At 40.4% G+C, this 14,346-nt stretch overlaps 1 protein-coding gene across 4 annotated transcripts in view; it reads left to right on the top strand.

Annotated features, from left to right (window-relative positions):
- HCFC1 (host cell factor C1) overlaps window positions 1-14,346 on the top strand; it is a 3,865,385-nt gene that overhangs the window by 1,270,603 nt on the left and 2,580,436 nt on the right. For all 4 annotated transcript variants that reach the window (XM_044080175.1, XM_044080172.1, XM_044080173.1 and 1 more), the window contains exons 6-7: window positions 4,026-4,132; window positions 4,977-5,156. In XM_044080175.1, coding sequence (XP_043936110.1) covers window positions 4,026-4,132; window positions 4,977-5,156 — 287 coding nt within the window. The remainder of the gene's footprint in view (window positions 1-4,025; window positions 4,133-4,976; window positions 5,157-14,346) is intronic.

The raw sequence follows: 14,346 nt of genomic DNA on the forward strand, positions 1-14,346 counted from the left end.
GAAGGAAATGTTGGCAGTTCAAAATGCTCTTCTAGCCTTTCAAGAACCTTTTGCATCCAGGACCTCTCTTGATTTGCACAGACAACACCACAGTCATGTGGTACATAAACAAGCAGGGGGGTTCTCATTCGTACCCCCTTTGCAGACTAGCTATGACTTTATGGGACACGGCTCTAAATCTAAATCTACATCTCCAGGCCCAATTCATACCAGGAGAACAGAATCTCTTAGCAGACAGCCTGAGCAGGAACATTTTAGATCCTCACGAATGGATGCTAGACACCAACTTATTCAACAGGATTACTGCAGTTTGGGGATGCCCCCAGATAGATCTGTTTGCATCCCATCTCAATCATCAGCTGCCTCTCTTTTGCACCAGGTCATTCCACAAAACAGCTTGGAAAGTGGATGCCCTGTCCTTCAGCTGGAGAAACCTTTCGGGATATGCCTTCCCTCCTCTTCCTCGGGTATTACTAAAGATAAAACAGGACAAGCCGAAGTTCCTCATCTTGATTGCTCCAAATTGGCCTCGACAGTTTTGGTATCCAACTTTAAAGCACCTGTTCTTGGAGCCTCCTTGGATCCTTCCTCTGAACCCTTCTCTTCTGTCCCAGCATCAGGGTCAGTTGCTACATTCCAATCTCAAGACTCTTTGCCTGGCAGCTTGGCTCTTCAAAGGAATTTGATTTCTTCTAGTCTTCCCAAACAAGTTTTGGATGTTCTTTTGGAAGCTAGACGGCCTAGCACTAGGAAATCCTATGCCTCTAAATGGAAGAGATTTTGCATTTGGATGCAGGACCGAGGCTTGGATCCTCTGGTACCTGATCTCTCTTCTATTTTGCTTTACCTCTCGGATCTTTTGTCTAATGGACTTTCCTTTTCTTCCATTAAGGTTCATGCTTCTGCTATTTCTGCTCATTTCAATACTGATCCCCCTGTTTTTCTCATCCTTTGGTGAGACAATTCTTGAGAGGGGCTAAGAATTTAAGACCTCCCAGGACCCCTCCTGTTCCTGCTTGGGATCTTAATTATGTTTTAGAAAAACTTACTTTGCCTCCTTTTGAGCCTGCTGCATCTTCAGATATTAAGTTTTTATCTTGGAAGACAGTTCTTTTGTTAGCTTTGACTTCTGCCAGAAGGGTCTCAGAGTTGCAAGCTCTCATGGCTGTGGAACCATACCTTATTTTCCACCAGGACAGAGTATCCTTGAGGACCAATCCTACTTTCTGCCTAAGGTGATTTCGAAAGTGGCTTTGAATCAAACAATTCACCTTCCTACCTTCTTTCCTAATCCTCAAAATAAAGGGGAAAGGATTTTGCATTCCTTGGACGTGCACAGACAGTTACGATTTTATTTGGACAAGACTAAAGAGTTCAGAAAATCTAACCAATTGTTTGTTTCTTTTGCCTCCAGTTCTCTTGGAAAGGCTATTTCTAAACAAACTATTTCCAAATGGATTTCTTATGGAATAAGGTTTTGTTACACTCATCATGGGAAACAATTTCCAGGTACTGTGAGAAGTCATTCTACTAGAGCAACTGCTACTTCTACAGCTTTTCTCAGGGGAGTTCTTACCAAGGATATCTTGGAAGCTGCCACTTGGAGTTCTGTGCATACTTTTTCCAAGCACTACAATCTCCCTTTGTATTCTAAGACCAGGGCAGGCTTTGCCTCTGCTGTCTTGCAGGGTCTTCTTGCTGCCCCTTCTGTCTAAACCTCCTCCCTTTTTCACTGCTTTGGGATTCCACCCTACAGTTATGACTGCAACAGTGAAACACGATGAACATAGTACAGATGTGTACACCTACCATAAATGTAGATGTTCGAGTGTCTTCACTGTTGCAGTCTGTGTTTCCCACCCTCCTATCCCCTCTTTTTCTCTCTGTTGTGGTGTATTTGTGTTTCCTAGTGGGATTCATTTATGATCTGTTGGGGACTTCTGACATCTAGGGCAAGAAAGGCTGGAGAAGATGGCGTCGGCTGAGGGCTATGTACCAGAGCGTACTGACGTCAGGGTACTGGATTGTACAGCCGACGCCGGACCCAGACTTTGGGATTCTGGCCGACCTCGGGCTGCCTGCCGGCAGGAGCACCCTACAGTTATGACTGCAACAGTGAAGACACTCGAACATCTACATTTATGGTATGTGTACACAACTGTACTTTCAGTACACACCTTCAAACATTACCACTTACCTATCTTTTCTAAATCCAGAGCTGGATTTGCTACAGCAGTCTTACAAGGCCTGCTAGACAGCCCCAATACTTCTTGACTGCTTCCACCCTTCCTCAGCTTTGGGAATCAACCCAAGTGTGATGACTGCAACAGTGAAACACGAACATTGTACAGTTGTTTACACCTACCATAAATGTAGATGCTAGAGTGTATTCACTGTTGTAGTCCTGTTTACCCTCCCTCCAGCCCCCTGACTTTTCTATGCTTTCTTCCTTTCCACTTTTTTGGGTCATATCTTATGGCAGTGGTATTTACTTTTTACTGGAGGTGTTCCACACCATGTAATTGCTTCCTGTTTTGGGGGCTTCTGACATCTGGGGCAAGAAAAATTGATGTAATGGCATCTGCCGCATGTTTTATGCCTCTGACGACCTGACGTCATGGAAGAGACTGTAGCATCCGATGCAGAAATCCCAAGCCTCTGGTATTCGGCCAGACGAGGGCTTACCTACAGGCAGATAAACCCAAGTGCGATGACTGCAACTGTGAATACACTCTATCTACATTTATGGTAAGTGTACACACATGTACTTTTCGTTACCCCCACCCCTAGCTGCTGCTAGGAGTTTCTTGTTTGTTGGGCAAGTTTAGATAGATATTGATTGTTGCCCATCTAGAGCGTTGGTGCTACCCTGCTGATTTGCATAAAAATGTTTGGTGGTGTCTTAGGAGGTAAATTAATAGGTTCTGAGAACATTCACATTGTTGTAGCCAGTGTGTGTCATCACAGCATACATCTTTTGTGGGATTTTCTTGAAAATATGAAACTCTTAATTGGTAGAGAGAAAATGCCTATCCAAGAACCCATCATAGAGATCCGTTTGAAGATCATCTGATATTTTGTTCTACTTTTTAACTTGATTGATGTGTGTATATATACGTATTTAGTGTGTGTGCGCACGCGTGTGTGTATGTATGTATATATATATATATATATATATATATATATATATATATATATATATATAGATATATATATATAGGTGTTTGTATATACACACACCCACAGACACACATACATACATATAGATGTGTGTGTGTATGTGTGTGTGTATATGTATATATATATATATATATATATATATATATATATATATATATATATATATATATATATATACACACACACACACACACACACACACACACACACACACATGTATGTACCTTTGTGTGTGGGTAGAACAGTCTTCCAACTGGACCGTTTTTGTCTCTGGGGTTTTAAATGGATGTTGGGTAATGTTAACTTGGTTTCACAGTAATTTACGTTAAGTAAACAGTAATAGTCAAATATGCAAAAGCAGGTGTGAGATTAATCGGTGCAAGGTTGGCAGTAGAATTTTAGTTTCTTTCAGGAGGAGTGCAATGACTACTAAAAGTATTTGTACTGCATAATGAATTTTGCTCAAAACCTGTAGCTGCTGTGAAAAAAAAAATTTTGTACTACATAATAAATCTTCTGCAATGCTTTTATCTTAATGAAATTAAAAAAAAAAAAAAAAAAAAAAAAGCTGTGCAGCTACCCTCATATGGATAAGTAACAGCCTGATATTTTTAACCAGTCTTGTTTAACGAAGTGATCATGTTAAGGTGGTGGTAATCACATGGCACGTCTAATCTTCCCATAGTTGACTGTACGCAGTTGTAGAAGTTGAGTCTGTTTCCAGAGTATTTTGCATTGTACACTTTTACAGTAACCTAGAGTTAAGGAACTACAAATTGCATGCATTTGCAAGTACTTAAATGTTTGCTGCTACATTTTTTTCATGCTAATGTATTTTATTTTAGGATGTACGTTTTTGGAGGCTGGGTGCCTTTAGTTATGGATGATGTGAAGGTAGCAACTCATGAGAAGGAATGGAAGTGCACAAATACTTTGGCATGTCTCAATTTGGGTATGTATGTAGGTTTTAACTATTTGGAAGAACTATAAATATTGGCATGCGAATTACTAAAATGAGCCATTCTTACAAATTTTTTTATGTAAGATTTGTGTCAAAGATCCCTTTGCATTCTTATCAAAAGTAGGAAGAAAGAATTCAAGTTGGAATTGCTTGGCTAAGGCACAGTTTAAGTTACAGCAATAGATTCTTTTTTGCTCTTGTCAGAGCTTCATCAGATCTAAGCTATACTTAGCAACAAGTAATATGTAGGTTTTATTTTCCATATAAAAAGCCTTTGTTATAATTTACATGATAGTACTCCAAGGGCACTTAAATCACCTTCCATGACAGTGATTGGAACAGTGGTACATTCACAGTTTGCATCTTTATTCTGATTGGTGCTGTTAACTCCTTATCTAAGTAAGTATAAGGTCGTTGTTTATCTTGCTGTTGATCAGTGTGCTAGGTATAATGTCAAATAATGCAGGCATCAGGTCTTGCATTTTTATTACATTACTATAGTATATAATGAAATGGTTGGTTGTGAGGCTGTACTCAGTGTAAAATGCTGTGATGGGAGAGGGCAGGAGATTGATGGTTAACAAAATTCAAAACCAGAAGTCTGCTGCTAAGGGAAGAGATGCATTTAGGATTTAGCAACTGTGTGTGTGTCTAGGATGTCGTGAAGAGTCAGGCAAGCAATATTTACATGTGTGGGAGTACAGGGTGTATTTTAAGCACTTACATTTTGGTCTTTTTTTTTTTTCATTTTCTGATTTTAACACCACACTACTACTTGTTACCTAAATTGGCAATAAACAGGTACTTTGTTTTTGGTTTTCCTTTTTTGATTTAGACACCATGACATGGGAGGTAATTGTCATGGACACCTTAGAAGACAACATTCCTCGGGCACGTGCAGGGCACTGTGCAGTGGCAATCAACACTCGGTTGTATATTTGGAGTGGCAGAGATGGATACCGTAAAGCTTGGAATAACCAGGTGTGCTGCAAGGATCTATGGTACCTGGAGACAGGTAAAGTCTTAATTGGTGTCTTCCTTTGCAAAATACTGAAGGTTTTCTTGCTTTTCTTCTCCATTTCTTCAATTTCATTTTAGAAGATTTTTTTAGCACAGTTGTATTTTTTTTTTACCATATAAATATTGTTTGTTTTAACTGCATTTGCTCTGTAGTTTTATTTTGTCATGAAGTACAAGTTAAATACCAGATTGTTAACCTGGATTGTTCAAGTTTCGTCTCTGCCTTTGAGAGAAGAAAATCTCTGTATTTTTGTTTAAGTAACCTCCTCCCTAGAAAAGAAAATGTTAACTGTAACAGTTTTGTTATAAACTATTTTTTTGTTGGAAAGCTTTGCTTGGAGTGAGTTTCCTGGTTCTCCCGAGTTTAGTATCCTTTTGAACACGGTCTCTTCTGGTTTAGCTCGTATGTCTCTCTGAGTTAGTCTCCCACTTGGAACGGGAAGTCCACTTTTATAATGTCTTATTTATGAATACTATCTTTGTGTTTATCCTGGGTATCATTGCTGCAATTCATTCATCATGAATGCGACTTACAATAAGATGTCAATTTTCTGAATAGATTTGAAGAGTAATTGGGTGTCTTCAGACCAGCTGTAAGGTTGATGTTCTTTGTGTTTCACTATTGCAGTCATCACATTTGGGTTATCTGCTTGCAGGTAGCCCTCAGCTGGCCTGAATACCTTCTTGGATTCCTGTGTCAGATGCTGTCTCTTCTTCCATGACATCAGGTCGTCAGGGGTATAAAACATGCAGCCGACGCCATTACATCAGTCATTCTTGCCATGTGGTGCCCAAAGCAGAAGCAGTTTGCAAGTGCCGGTCGGCCGACTCCTGAAATTGTCATTTTCGAGTTTCAGAACCAAAGTTTTCAAAAAAGGTTAAGTACCCAGTTGGGGATCTTTTTTCTTGCTCCAACCAATGTCAGTAAAAGTTAGCAATTGTCTTACCTGTTGAAAGCAAGTACCTCATAAAGATTTTCATTCATACTGAATTCCTTGTTTAGGCCCAGACCACGAAGTCCCTCGCTGTCGGTTTTGTGCCCTGTTCAACCCCCGAACTATTCATCGTTGGGCTATCTTTGCAGCAGATTATTTTGTACTCTGTATAACTACCAAAAAATGGCTTTGGTAAGCTGTCCGACTACCGATCTTCTGAAAAAACGTACAGATAAAGAGTCAGACCACATAGACCCAAAACTGCTGACAACGCCTCCGTTAAGCTAGTCGCCAGTCCGCCGGTACTCAGGCGCTTTCGCAGCCCCTGATACCCACTACTTCAGATTCGCAGGCCTCTACTGGCACCCATTCGGAGTCTGGTATGCCGCGAGGTGCTTCTTCCACTTTGGAACCTGCGGATGTCTCTATCTTGGATTGTTCTGGAGCCACTGTGCAGGCACCGGTTTCTGAGGGTGTATTCAGGCCTACAGACGCCATCTTCTTCATCCAGGCCTAAAACTCGATCCGTGCCTAGAAAACCGACGTCCAAACTGCATGCTCAGGCCCATATGCCTAAAATTCAAATGCTAAGAATGGCTGAAGACCTTATTACCTTAATTAGGGGAAGCCAGCCTTCTCCCTCTAAGAGACCTTGAACTGGTTTTCCTTCTGATTCTTCTGATCAGGAGTCTGATATTTCTGTTCCTTTTGAAGACCAGGATTTGCCCTTGTCTTCCTATGAGGATTCTGATGCAGAGGATTCCATTCCCCTCTGCTTCCTCTCCAAAAGATTTTTCTTTTGGTGAAACCTTGCACACTCTTAGGGAGCATTTCCGTTGGGAAAGCCAGGATTACTCTGACTCCAAAAAGAGGCATAGGGAATTATTACTCATTCCTCAACACAGGCCTTTAGCTGCCCTCCTGTTCTGGACATTGTAAGTGATGCTTTCTTGGAATCTGGCCTTTCCCCAGACACTTTACCTCCTGTTCCCAGAAAACCTGGCCGGTATTACAGAGTACCTGACTCTCACAAGTTCCTGTTCAAGTATCCTACTGCGGATCCAGAGACCATTTCCCAAGGACCAAAAGGCATTAAGGCTACTGCTGCCAAAAATCCTACCCCTTCTGATAGAGATTCTAGAGCCTTGGACAGATGGGGTAAGAAGGTATACACTTCTGCTACTTTGGCCATTAGAGCTTTAAATTGCCAGTTTCATATGTTAAAGTACCAGCAGCATATTATGGGACTTTTTGAACATAAAATGATGTAGATTCCTGACTGTGCTGAACACACAGAATTACAGCATTTAACTCATTCACTCCGGAGCAGCTCAGAAAAACTGCCTGCTTAATTCCGTCATAGGAAGAACAGTGCAGCCTGAGCTCATTTTCAGAAAATCCATTTGTAATACCGTACAGAAAACAAATGTTCATAACTCTTTAACTATAAGAGCTAGACTAAAATTGTACACGCGAAAGTTGTTCAGCAGACACTGACCCTTTCCAACAGTGTAAATGTTGATAGTGCATATCAAAGTCATTAAATGTTTGCAAGGAATGTTGATATTGTGCATATTTTTTACCTTTTTGGAAAAGCAAAGCACAATGTCTTGGTCAATGTACCATGCAGACCCATACAATCTGAATTTAATTTGTTAATATGAATGTCAGCTTTAAAATGATACCTTAACCGTTACTGCGTGATGCTCCTTTCTTGAGATATTCACAGAAATGTGATTAATATATTATTTCTCATAATTGATAAGTAAACAAAACATAATCTCATCAGCTGTAACAGACAGAGCTTACATATCAGTGTAGAAGATGTGCATCTGAATGTCAGCTTCAAAATGATGCATCATTAGTGTGATCACCAGGTTCCCTTGCAAAGATATGGGCATGATAATGAGAAGTATTGTAAATGTATAATTTTCATAATCATACAAGACTAAACAAACTGTGATATCTGTAAATGTGTACAGTGCACAGACACAGTTCTTTTACCATGTTGTAAGGAGTAACACTGTCTTCAAAACGAGGTGTTACTCGGCACACTGACATGCTCCCTTGCAAAGATATTTACCAAAATATGGAAAAAATAAATTTCCATAACCTTAGTTTGAAACAAACTTTGATATCTGTACATGTGTCCAACATACAGGCACAGTTCTTTTATCACGTTGGAACCAGCAGTACTGTCTTCAAAATGATGCATTACTTGGCACATTCAGTTGCTCCCTTGCAAAGTTATCTACCAAAATATGAAAAAATTCATAATTTCCATAACCAAGGTCTGAAACCAACTTTGATATCTGCACATGTGTACAACATACAGACAATTCTTTTACCATGTTGGAACTATCAATACTGTCTTCAAAATGAGGTATTACTTGGCACACTGACATGCTCCCTTGCAAATTTACCAACATATGAAAAAATCATAATTTCCATAACCCAAGTCCTAACAAAACTAATATATGTACATGTGTACAGCATTCAGAAGCAGTTGTTTTACCATGTAGACACATTTGTTTGTTGGCTACACCAAGAATGTGTATATTTACAAACTGCTGAATTGGGTACATGTAAAGAGTAAAAGCAAGGTAAGGACCACCACTCCACTAATGAACCCAGGACAGGCATGGGACAGTGGCAGGCAAGGCCATCTCATCTGTCCGATAGCTGTGCTGGCTACCCACTCAGACAGCCAATAACACTGCAGTCTCACGACCTCCTTCAGTGTCAGCAGTCTGCTTTACGTATGCCTTTGCTCTCTACATGTGTCTATTCAGCAATGGACCTAAGGGATCAATTTCCGTATTAGTAAGCCCTTCCTGTCATCTAAACTCTACACATGCCTGATAAAAGCAGACTAAAAAAAGTTTTGCAGGATGGTCACTCTCCTGAAACAGTTCTTTCTCAGCATCCTCAACATCTCCTTAGCACAGTTATTTGCCAAATTCAAAGAAATATATTTTACACAACACATTTCATAATAGTGTTTTACTTACTATATCTGTCCTACTTGGTCATGGGTGTTTTCCATTCTTCTCACAAGCTGCATGTTAGCAATCCTGCATAGCTCTCCTCACGCCATTGTGGAGGTCGGTCAAGAACAACGCAATGCCTTCAGAGTGGTTCACTGATGACATCATTCCCTCCAATGTGGAACACAAGAATGTCAGGCTCAGGGTAGATGGAACACTTCTCTTCCAACAATTGCAGTAGTCCGCTCCAGTGCATACCTCTTCTTGCAATCCAGTATACCTTCAAAGTGGATGTGGGGAAGCTCAAGTTGTACCAGTGTTCAGTTTTGGAAGCATGGCTGGCAGCCCAGTGCATGTAGGAATGCCCACATACCCACACTCTCACTTGTCGTTCTCTTGGTCGTGAAACCATGTCAGTGTCAGAAGGTGGACAAACCTGCAGAGGAAAGAAAATGCAAACATATTACTACTGATATTTGACAGATGTATTGGAAGACTACATATGTATGTATATCATATGCATTACCTGGTTAGCCCATCCAAATCTTCCATCCTATCCACAGGGGCAGTAGTCTTTGCACTAGGTACATAAGTGGTGATGATGATGCTTCAGGTACATACCTACTACCTGTGAAAACACCAAATTGCACACAATGACTGACAAGGGGGCACAGAAAGGGCACATGTAAGGAGAAAAAGCAGGGTAAGAACCGCCGCTCCACTAATACGCCAAGGACAGGCATAGGGCTCCAGATGTTGGGTATCTGAAGTGTCCCATAGCTGTGCTGGCTGCCCACTCAGACTGCTGATACCACTATTGTCTCACGACCTCCTACAGTGTCAGCAGTCTGCCTTACCTCTGCCTTTTCTCTTTACATGTGCCCATTCAGCAATGGACCTAAGGGTTGAGGGACTGAAGTAACTCACTAATTGCTGCCCTGACCTTCGTACATTTACTATCCTCACCTACATACATTGACTACACCTGAAGGGAGGGAGACTGAGTGGAGAGCTACATCAAGGCAACATGTCAAAGGACCAAGACTGACCCAGGTTGTCTTTTTTTGCATGTGTCCTTTCCCAGAGGGGAACTTTGCATCACAGTGGCACCCCCAAGGCCATGCTTAGGACAGCAGGACTGTGGGACTGAGCTGAAGAGTCTCCCAAGTTCCCAACTGTGATCCATGTGGATCACAAGATCCATGGTGGCTGGATATGCCCCTGCGATGCATCCACCAACACAAGAGCAGTTGGCAGAAAAGACTGAAGAGGGACCATACTGGCCTTGGTGCTGAAGGGCTTGGCTGGTAACAGACAAGGGGGCACAGAAAGGGCACATGTACACGGAAAAAGCATGGTGAGGCACTCTGCTTTACCTCTGCCTTTTCCATTTACATGTCATTTCAGCAATGGCCATAAGGAGTGGAAGGGAGGAGCTAATGTAAACCATGTTCCCCTGACCTGCATACATAAGCACGGTCATCATTAAGACGTAATGGAGGTCCCTGCCATAGTTATGCCACCTCCTTGCTGCTTCAGGCTTCTGTGGAGAACTGCATCCCTTTTCTTTGTGTCTGTACAGGAATATAAAAATCCTGGGTTTCAGAGGGTAGGCAGTTGATGAAGACTGGGGGGAGCTGGCTTGCAATGACTCCAAGCAGAGAAAAAACAATCTGGCTTGTGCATTCATCAAAGTAATAACTTCTACTTATGTGAATATCAGTGAAAGCTGCTGAGAATTTTACCTGAAATGTGCTAATGAGTCAGGCTATATTGTAACTGACTTATTGCTAATGTGATAATGACCTGCCTTTCATTCCTACAAAGTAATGCATGCTCAGACACGGGTGATAACTGCTTCACATAACCTGTTGATTAGGCATTCATTATATTACCTTGTGCAGCTGTTATGTAACAGACTCATTATTTATTGGTATGTAAAGACCTGAGTAATTCAGTAAAATAGTACAACACTGAGCCCTTCCTCCCACCTAAAGTCCACACATTACTGAAAAAGCCAAGAAAATTTCACAAAATATAACATAGCTCCATGCAGGTGTAGTAGTCAGCAAGTGATGACCTTTAATTTACTCAGACAACTACTGAGTATAATCAGAAATGCAGTAAACATAGACAAAATGTCAACCTTATGCGGCTGATCCATCTGTGAACTAATCCAAAAAGTAGTAATTCATGTTCTCACCCAACCTTGCCTCTGGTAATAGTAACACAGAACTTAAGTCTATATTGCAGAAATAGCATTGCCTTACAAGAGGACCCCTACAATAAAATGTTGCAGTATGCACGAGCACCAACATGAAGCATTTCCCTGAATAACCCTTCTGTAACAGTTACTGGTATGTACATGCAGCAAAATGAAACATTCACTCATGACCCCTACAATAAAATGTAAGTATGCACAAGCACCTGAATGAAATATTTCCCCAAACGACCCTTCGGTAACAGTTCCTGGTATGAACATGCACCAAAAAAAAAAAAAAAAAAAAAAAAACATTCACCCAAGGGACCCCAACAATAATAGCAAAGAGTTATCATAGTTCATAGGTTCATACTAAGCTTAACTGCCCTTGCAAGCCATTTTTAGCCTAGCCAATTATCCCTTGTGAGACTTAAACCCTGCACCTTGTGTTTGTAAGGCAAACACCTTAACCATTAGGCCACCCTCCCAACCCAAAATACCCCTGTCTGTCTCGAACCCCGGAAACACTAGACTGTGAATTACCACTGAGCCACAGCAGATAGTAATGGATTATCATGGACCTCATTAACAAGGACATTGGCAAATTCAAAACATTTGATCCCACACAATTTGGCTTCATTTCAGCAGTCAAGAAAAAACAAAACAAAATTCACAGCAGCTTCCAAATAAAACTTGTAATCCACAAAATGAAGCAGCTTTTCAGGCAAAACAGTAAAGCCCTGAGCAGGGCAAGCTTAGAAAATTGTGAAAAAAACCCACAGACGGCTCAGCACACTTCAGTTCACTTTATTCCACAGAAACACAGCACATAAAGTGAACTGAAGTGTGCTGAGCCGTCTTGTTTTTTTTTCACAATTTTCTAAACTTGCCCTGCTCAAGGCTTTATTGTTTTGCCTGAAAAGCAGCTTCATTTTGTGGATTTCATTTCAGCAGTCTGACCATGTATACACAATCACATCCCTGATGCACAATGAAGCATTTCCCCAAGCAACCTCTTCAGTAGTATGTCAAGGTATACACCTGCACCAGCATGAGACATTCTCCCAAGCAACCACTTCATTAAAATGTTGAGGTATGCACATTCACCAAAATGAAACCTTTCACCAAATGACCCTTCAGTAACATTTGCTATTATGTGGAACCACCAAATAAAGCATTCCCCCAAGTGACCTGTTCAGTAATATGAGGCATGCACAAATGCCAGAATGAAATCTTTCATCAGATAACCCTTCAGTAACATTTACTGGTATGTACATGCACCAAACCGAAACGTGCTTTAAGCAATCTAATTGCACCTGTAATGCAATTTCATGCCAAACACCAAGCTTGTATTTCTCATAAGTTACTTTGCATGGAGCAGCTGAGCCAATATCTTTCCCTAAAAAATGTTATCTGTTCATTGACTACAATACAAATTGAATTCCTTGGTAAGAATCAGCAGTGATCACATTTTGGCATACAAACAAAAATGGATGACCAAAGCACAAAAGCCTGAAGCTATAATTATCGTAATATTCCAACAATTACTGGTGATGTTTATACCCGAAAGGTTATCATTGACAGAACAACAATCTTTAACAAATGTCAAATAATATATAATAATTACAATAAATCACAATCATCTTTAAACCATATTACATGACATAAGGGTTTATACCTAATTCCGTGAGCTGGCCTACAATACAAAGTAAGTGCACTGGTTGAGAGATCCTTTTCAGGTACAGCTCATAAAAGTTGGCAAAAAAAAAAAAAAAAACAGTATTGTACAACGAAGTTAGCAAAGAAGCAATAGAATTACAATTTAAGGAGACTCGAATGCAGTGACTTCTACCTAGATGACTATTGAAAATACATTAATTTTATAGCAGCGAGTGAATTATAAAGGTCAGTGACAAAAAATTGCTGGTTATCAACAGAATAAAAATAAACACTCCAAAAACAGTGGCAACATTTTCATAAGACAACAAAATACTCTTTTCCGCAGCTTCACCTTCAGACTCTGTCAGCCCCCAAACATCACTACCACCCTCTCCTAGCTTTCTCCTCTTGCTTCCTTGCTTTTGACATTTATAGCTTTTTATTTATGTATTTGTGTATTTTGTGGTAAATTGGAACTTTTCTTATGTAATTGTGAATTTTGTGGGGGTTTTTTTGTGATGATTGGAGTTTTTCTCCTCGGGTCTTCGGCTCAGTTTGACTAACCGGCATCTTCTACGTTCACTAAATGTACCAGGATTCCTGGTCCATCAATCTTAAATTGAACAATACCATTGCAATGTAACAGTCAAACGTGCAAGTGAATTAAACCCCCCTTGCGTTCAGCTGCTAGATAATCGCAGTTGTTATAGACAAAAGCAGGCAGCATGCAGAGTCAATACTGGGAATGGAAAGAGCATGAAAATATTAATTTATGTCCAAACTAATACTTATTGAGTATTAAACAGGTTTCCACAAACGGAACAAGAAAGGTTTATTCCATCCATAGACATAAAACACATTTGTAATTAAGTGTAGCTAAAATCAGTACAGCAAGCAACACATCTACTGTACAAACAGACAAGATCCAAATGGAAGGTTGAAGGCACCATTATAAAAAGTAATTTTCAATGTGTGATGGCCTGCAAAGTAACTCTAGATTGGCAAATACATTGACTGGGTTGGTAATGCCATTTACAGATGATAAAAGGAAGACAAAGATGGTATGTTCTAAATACTGAAAACTCATGCTGGTGGGTCTCCCTAGGCAAGGCTATACAGGGTACTGAAAAGGAAATTGATTCTCAATCCATAGATTCCACAGAAATTATGCAGATTCTGTGCCAATATTAAAAAAAAAGGAATCAAAACTGTTTGCCCTGCCTATAAAATCTTGTGGTATCCAACAACCTAGCATATTACTGATGGTCCTGGCAAACCAGTCTGGTGGTATAAAAGGATAAGAACCCAGGTAACCAGCATTCATTTATTGTCTCAGCTTATTTTTGGGAGGGGCAGAATGAAGGGGGCTGCACATAGCCACAGTACCTCAGAGAAGTGGACTAA

The sequence above is a fragment of the Protopterus annectens genome, chromosome 8.part0 (assembly GCF_019279795.1).
Source record: "Protopterus annectens isolate FY-2018-M chromosome 8.part0, PAN1.0, whole genome shotgun sequence".
In the NCBI taxonomy this organism is placed as follows: Eukaryota; Metazoa; Chordata; order Ceratodontiformes; family Protopteridae; genus Protopterus; species Protopterus annectens.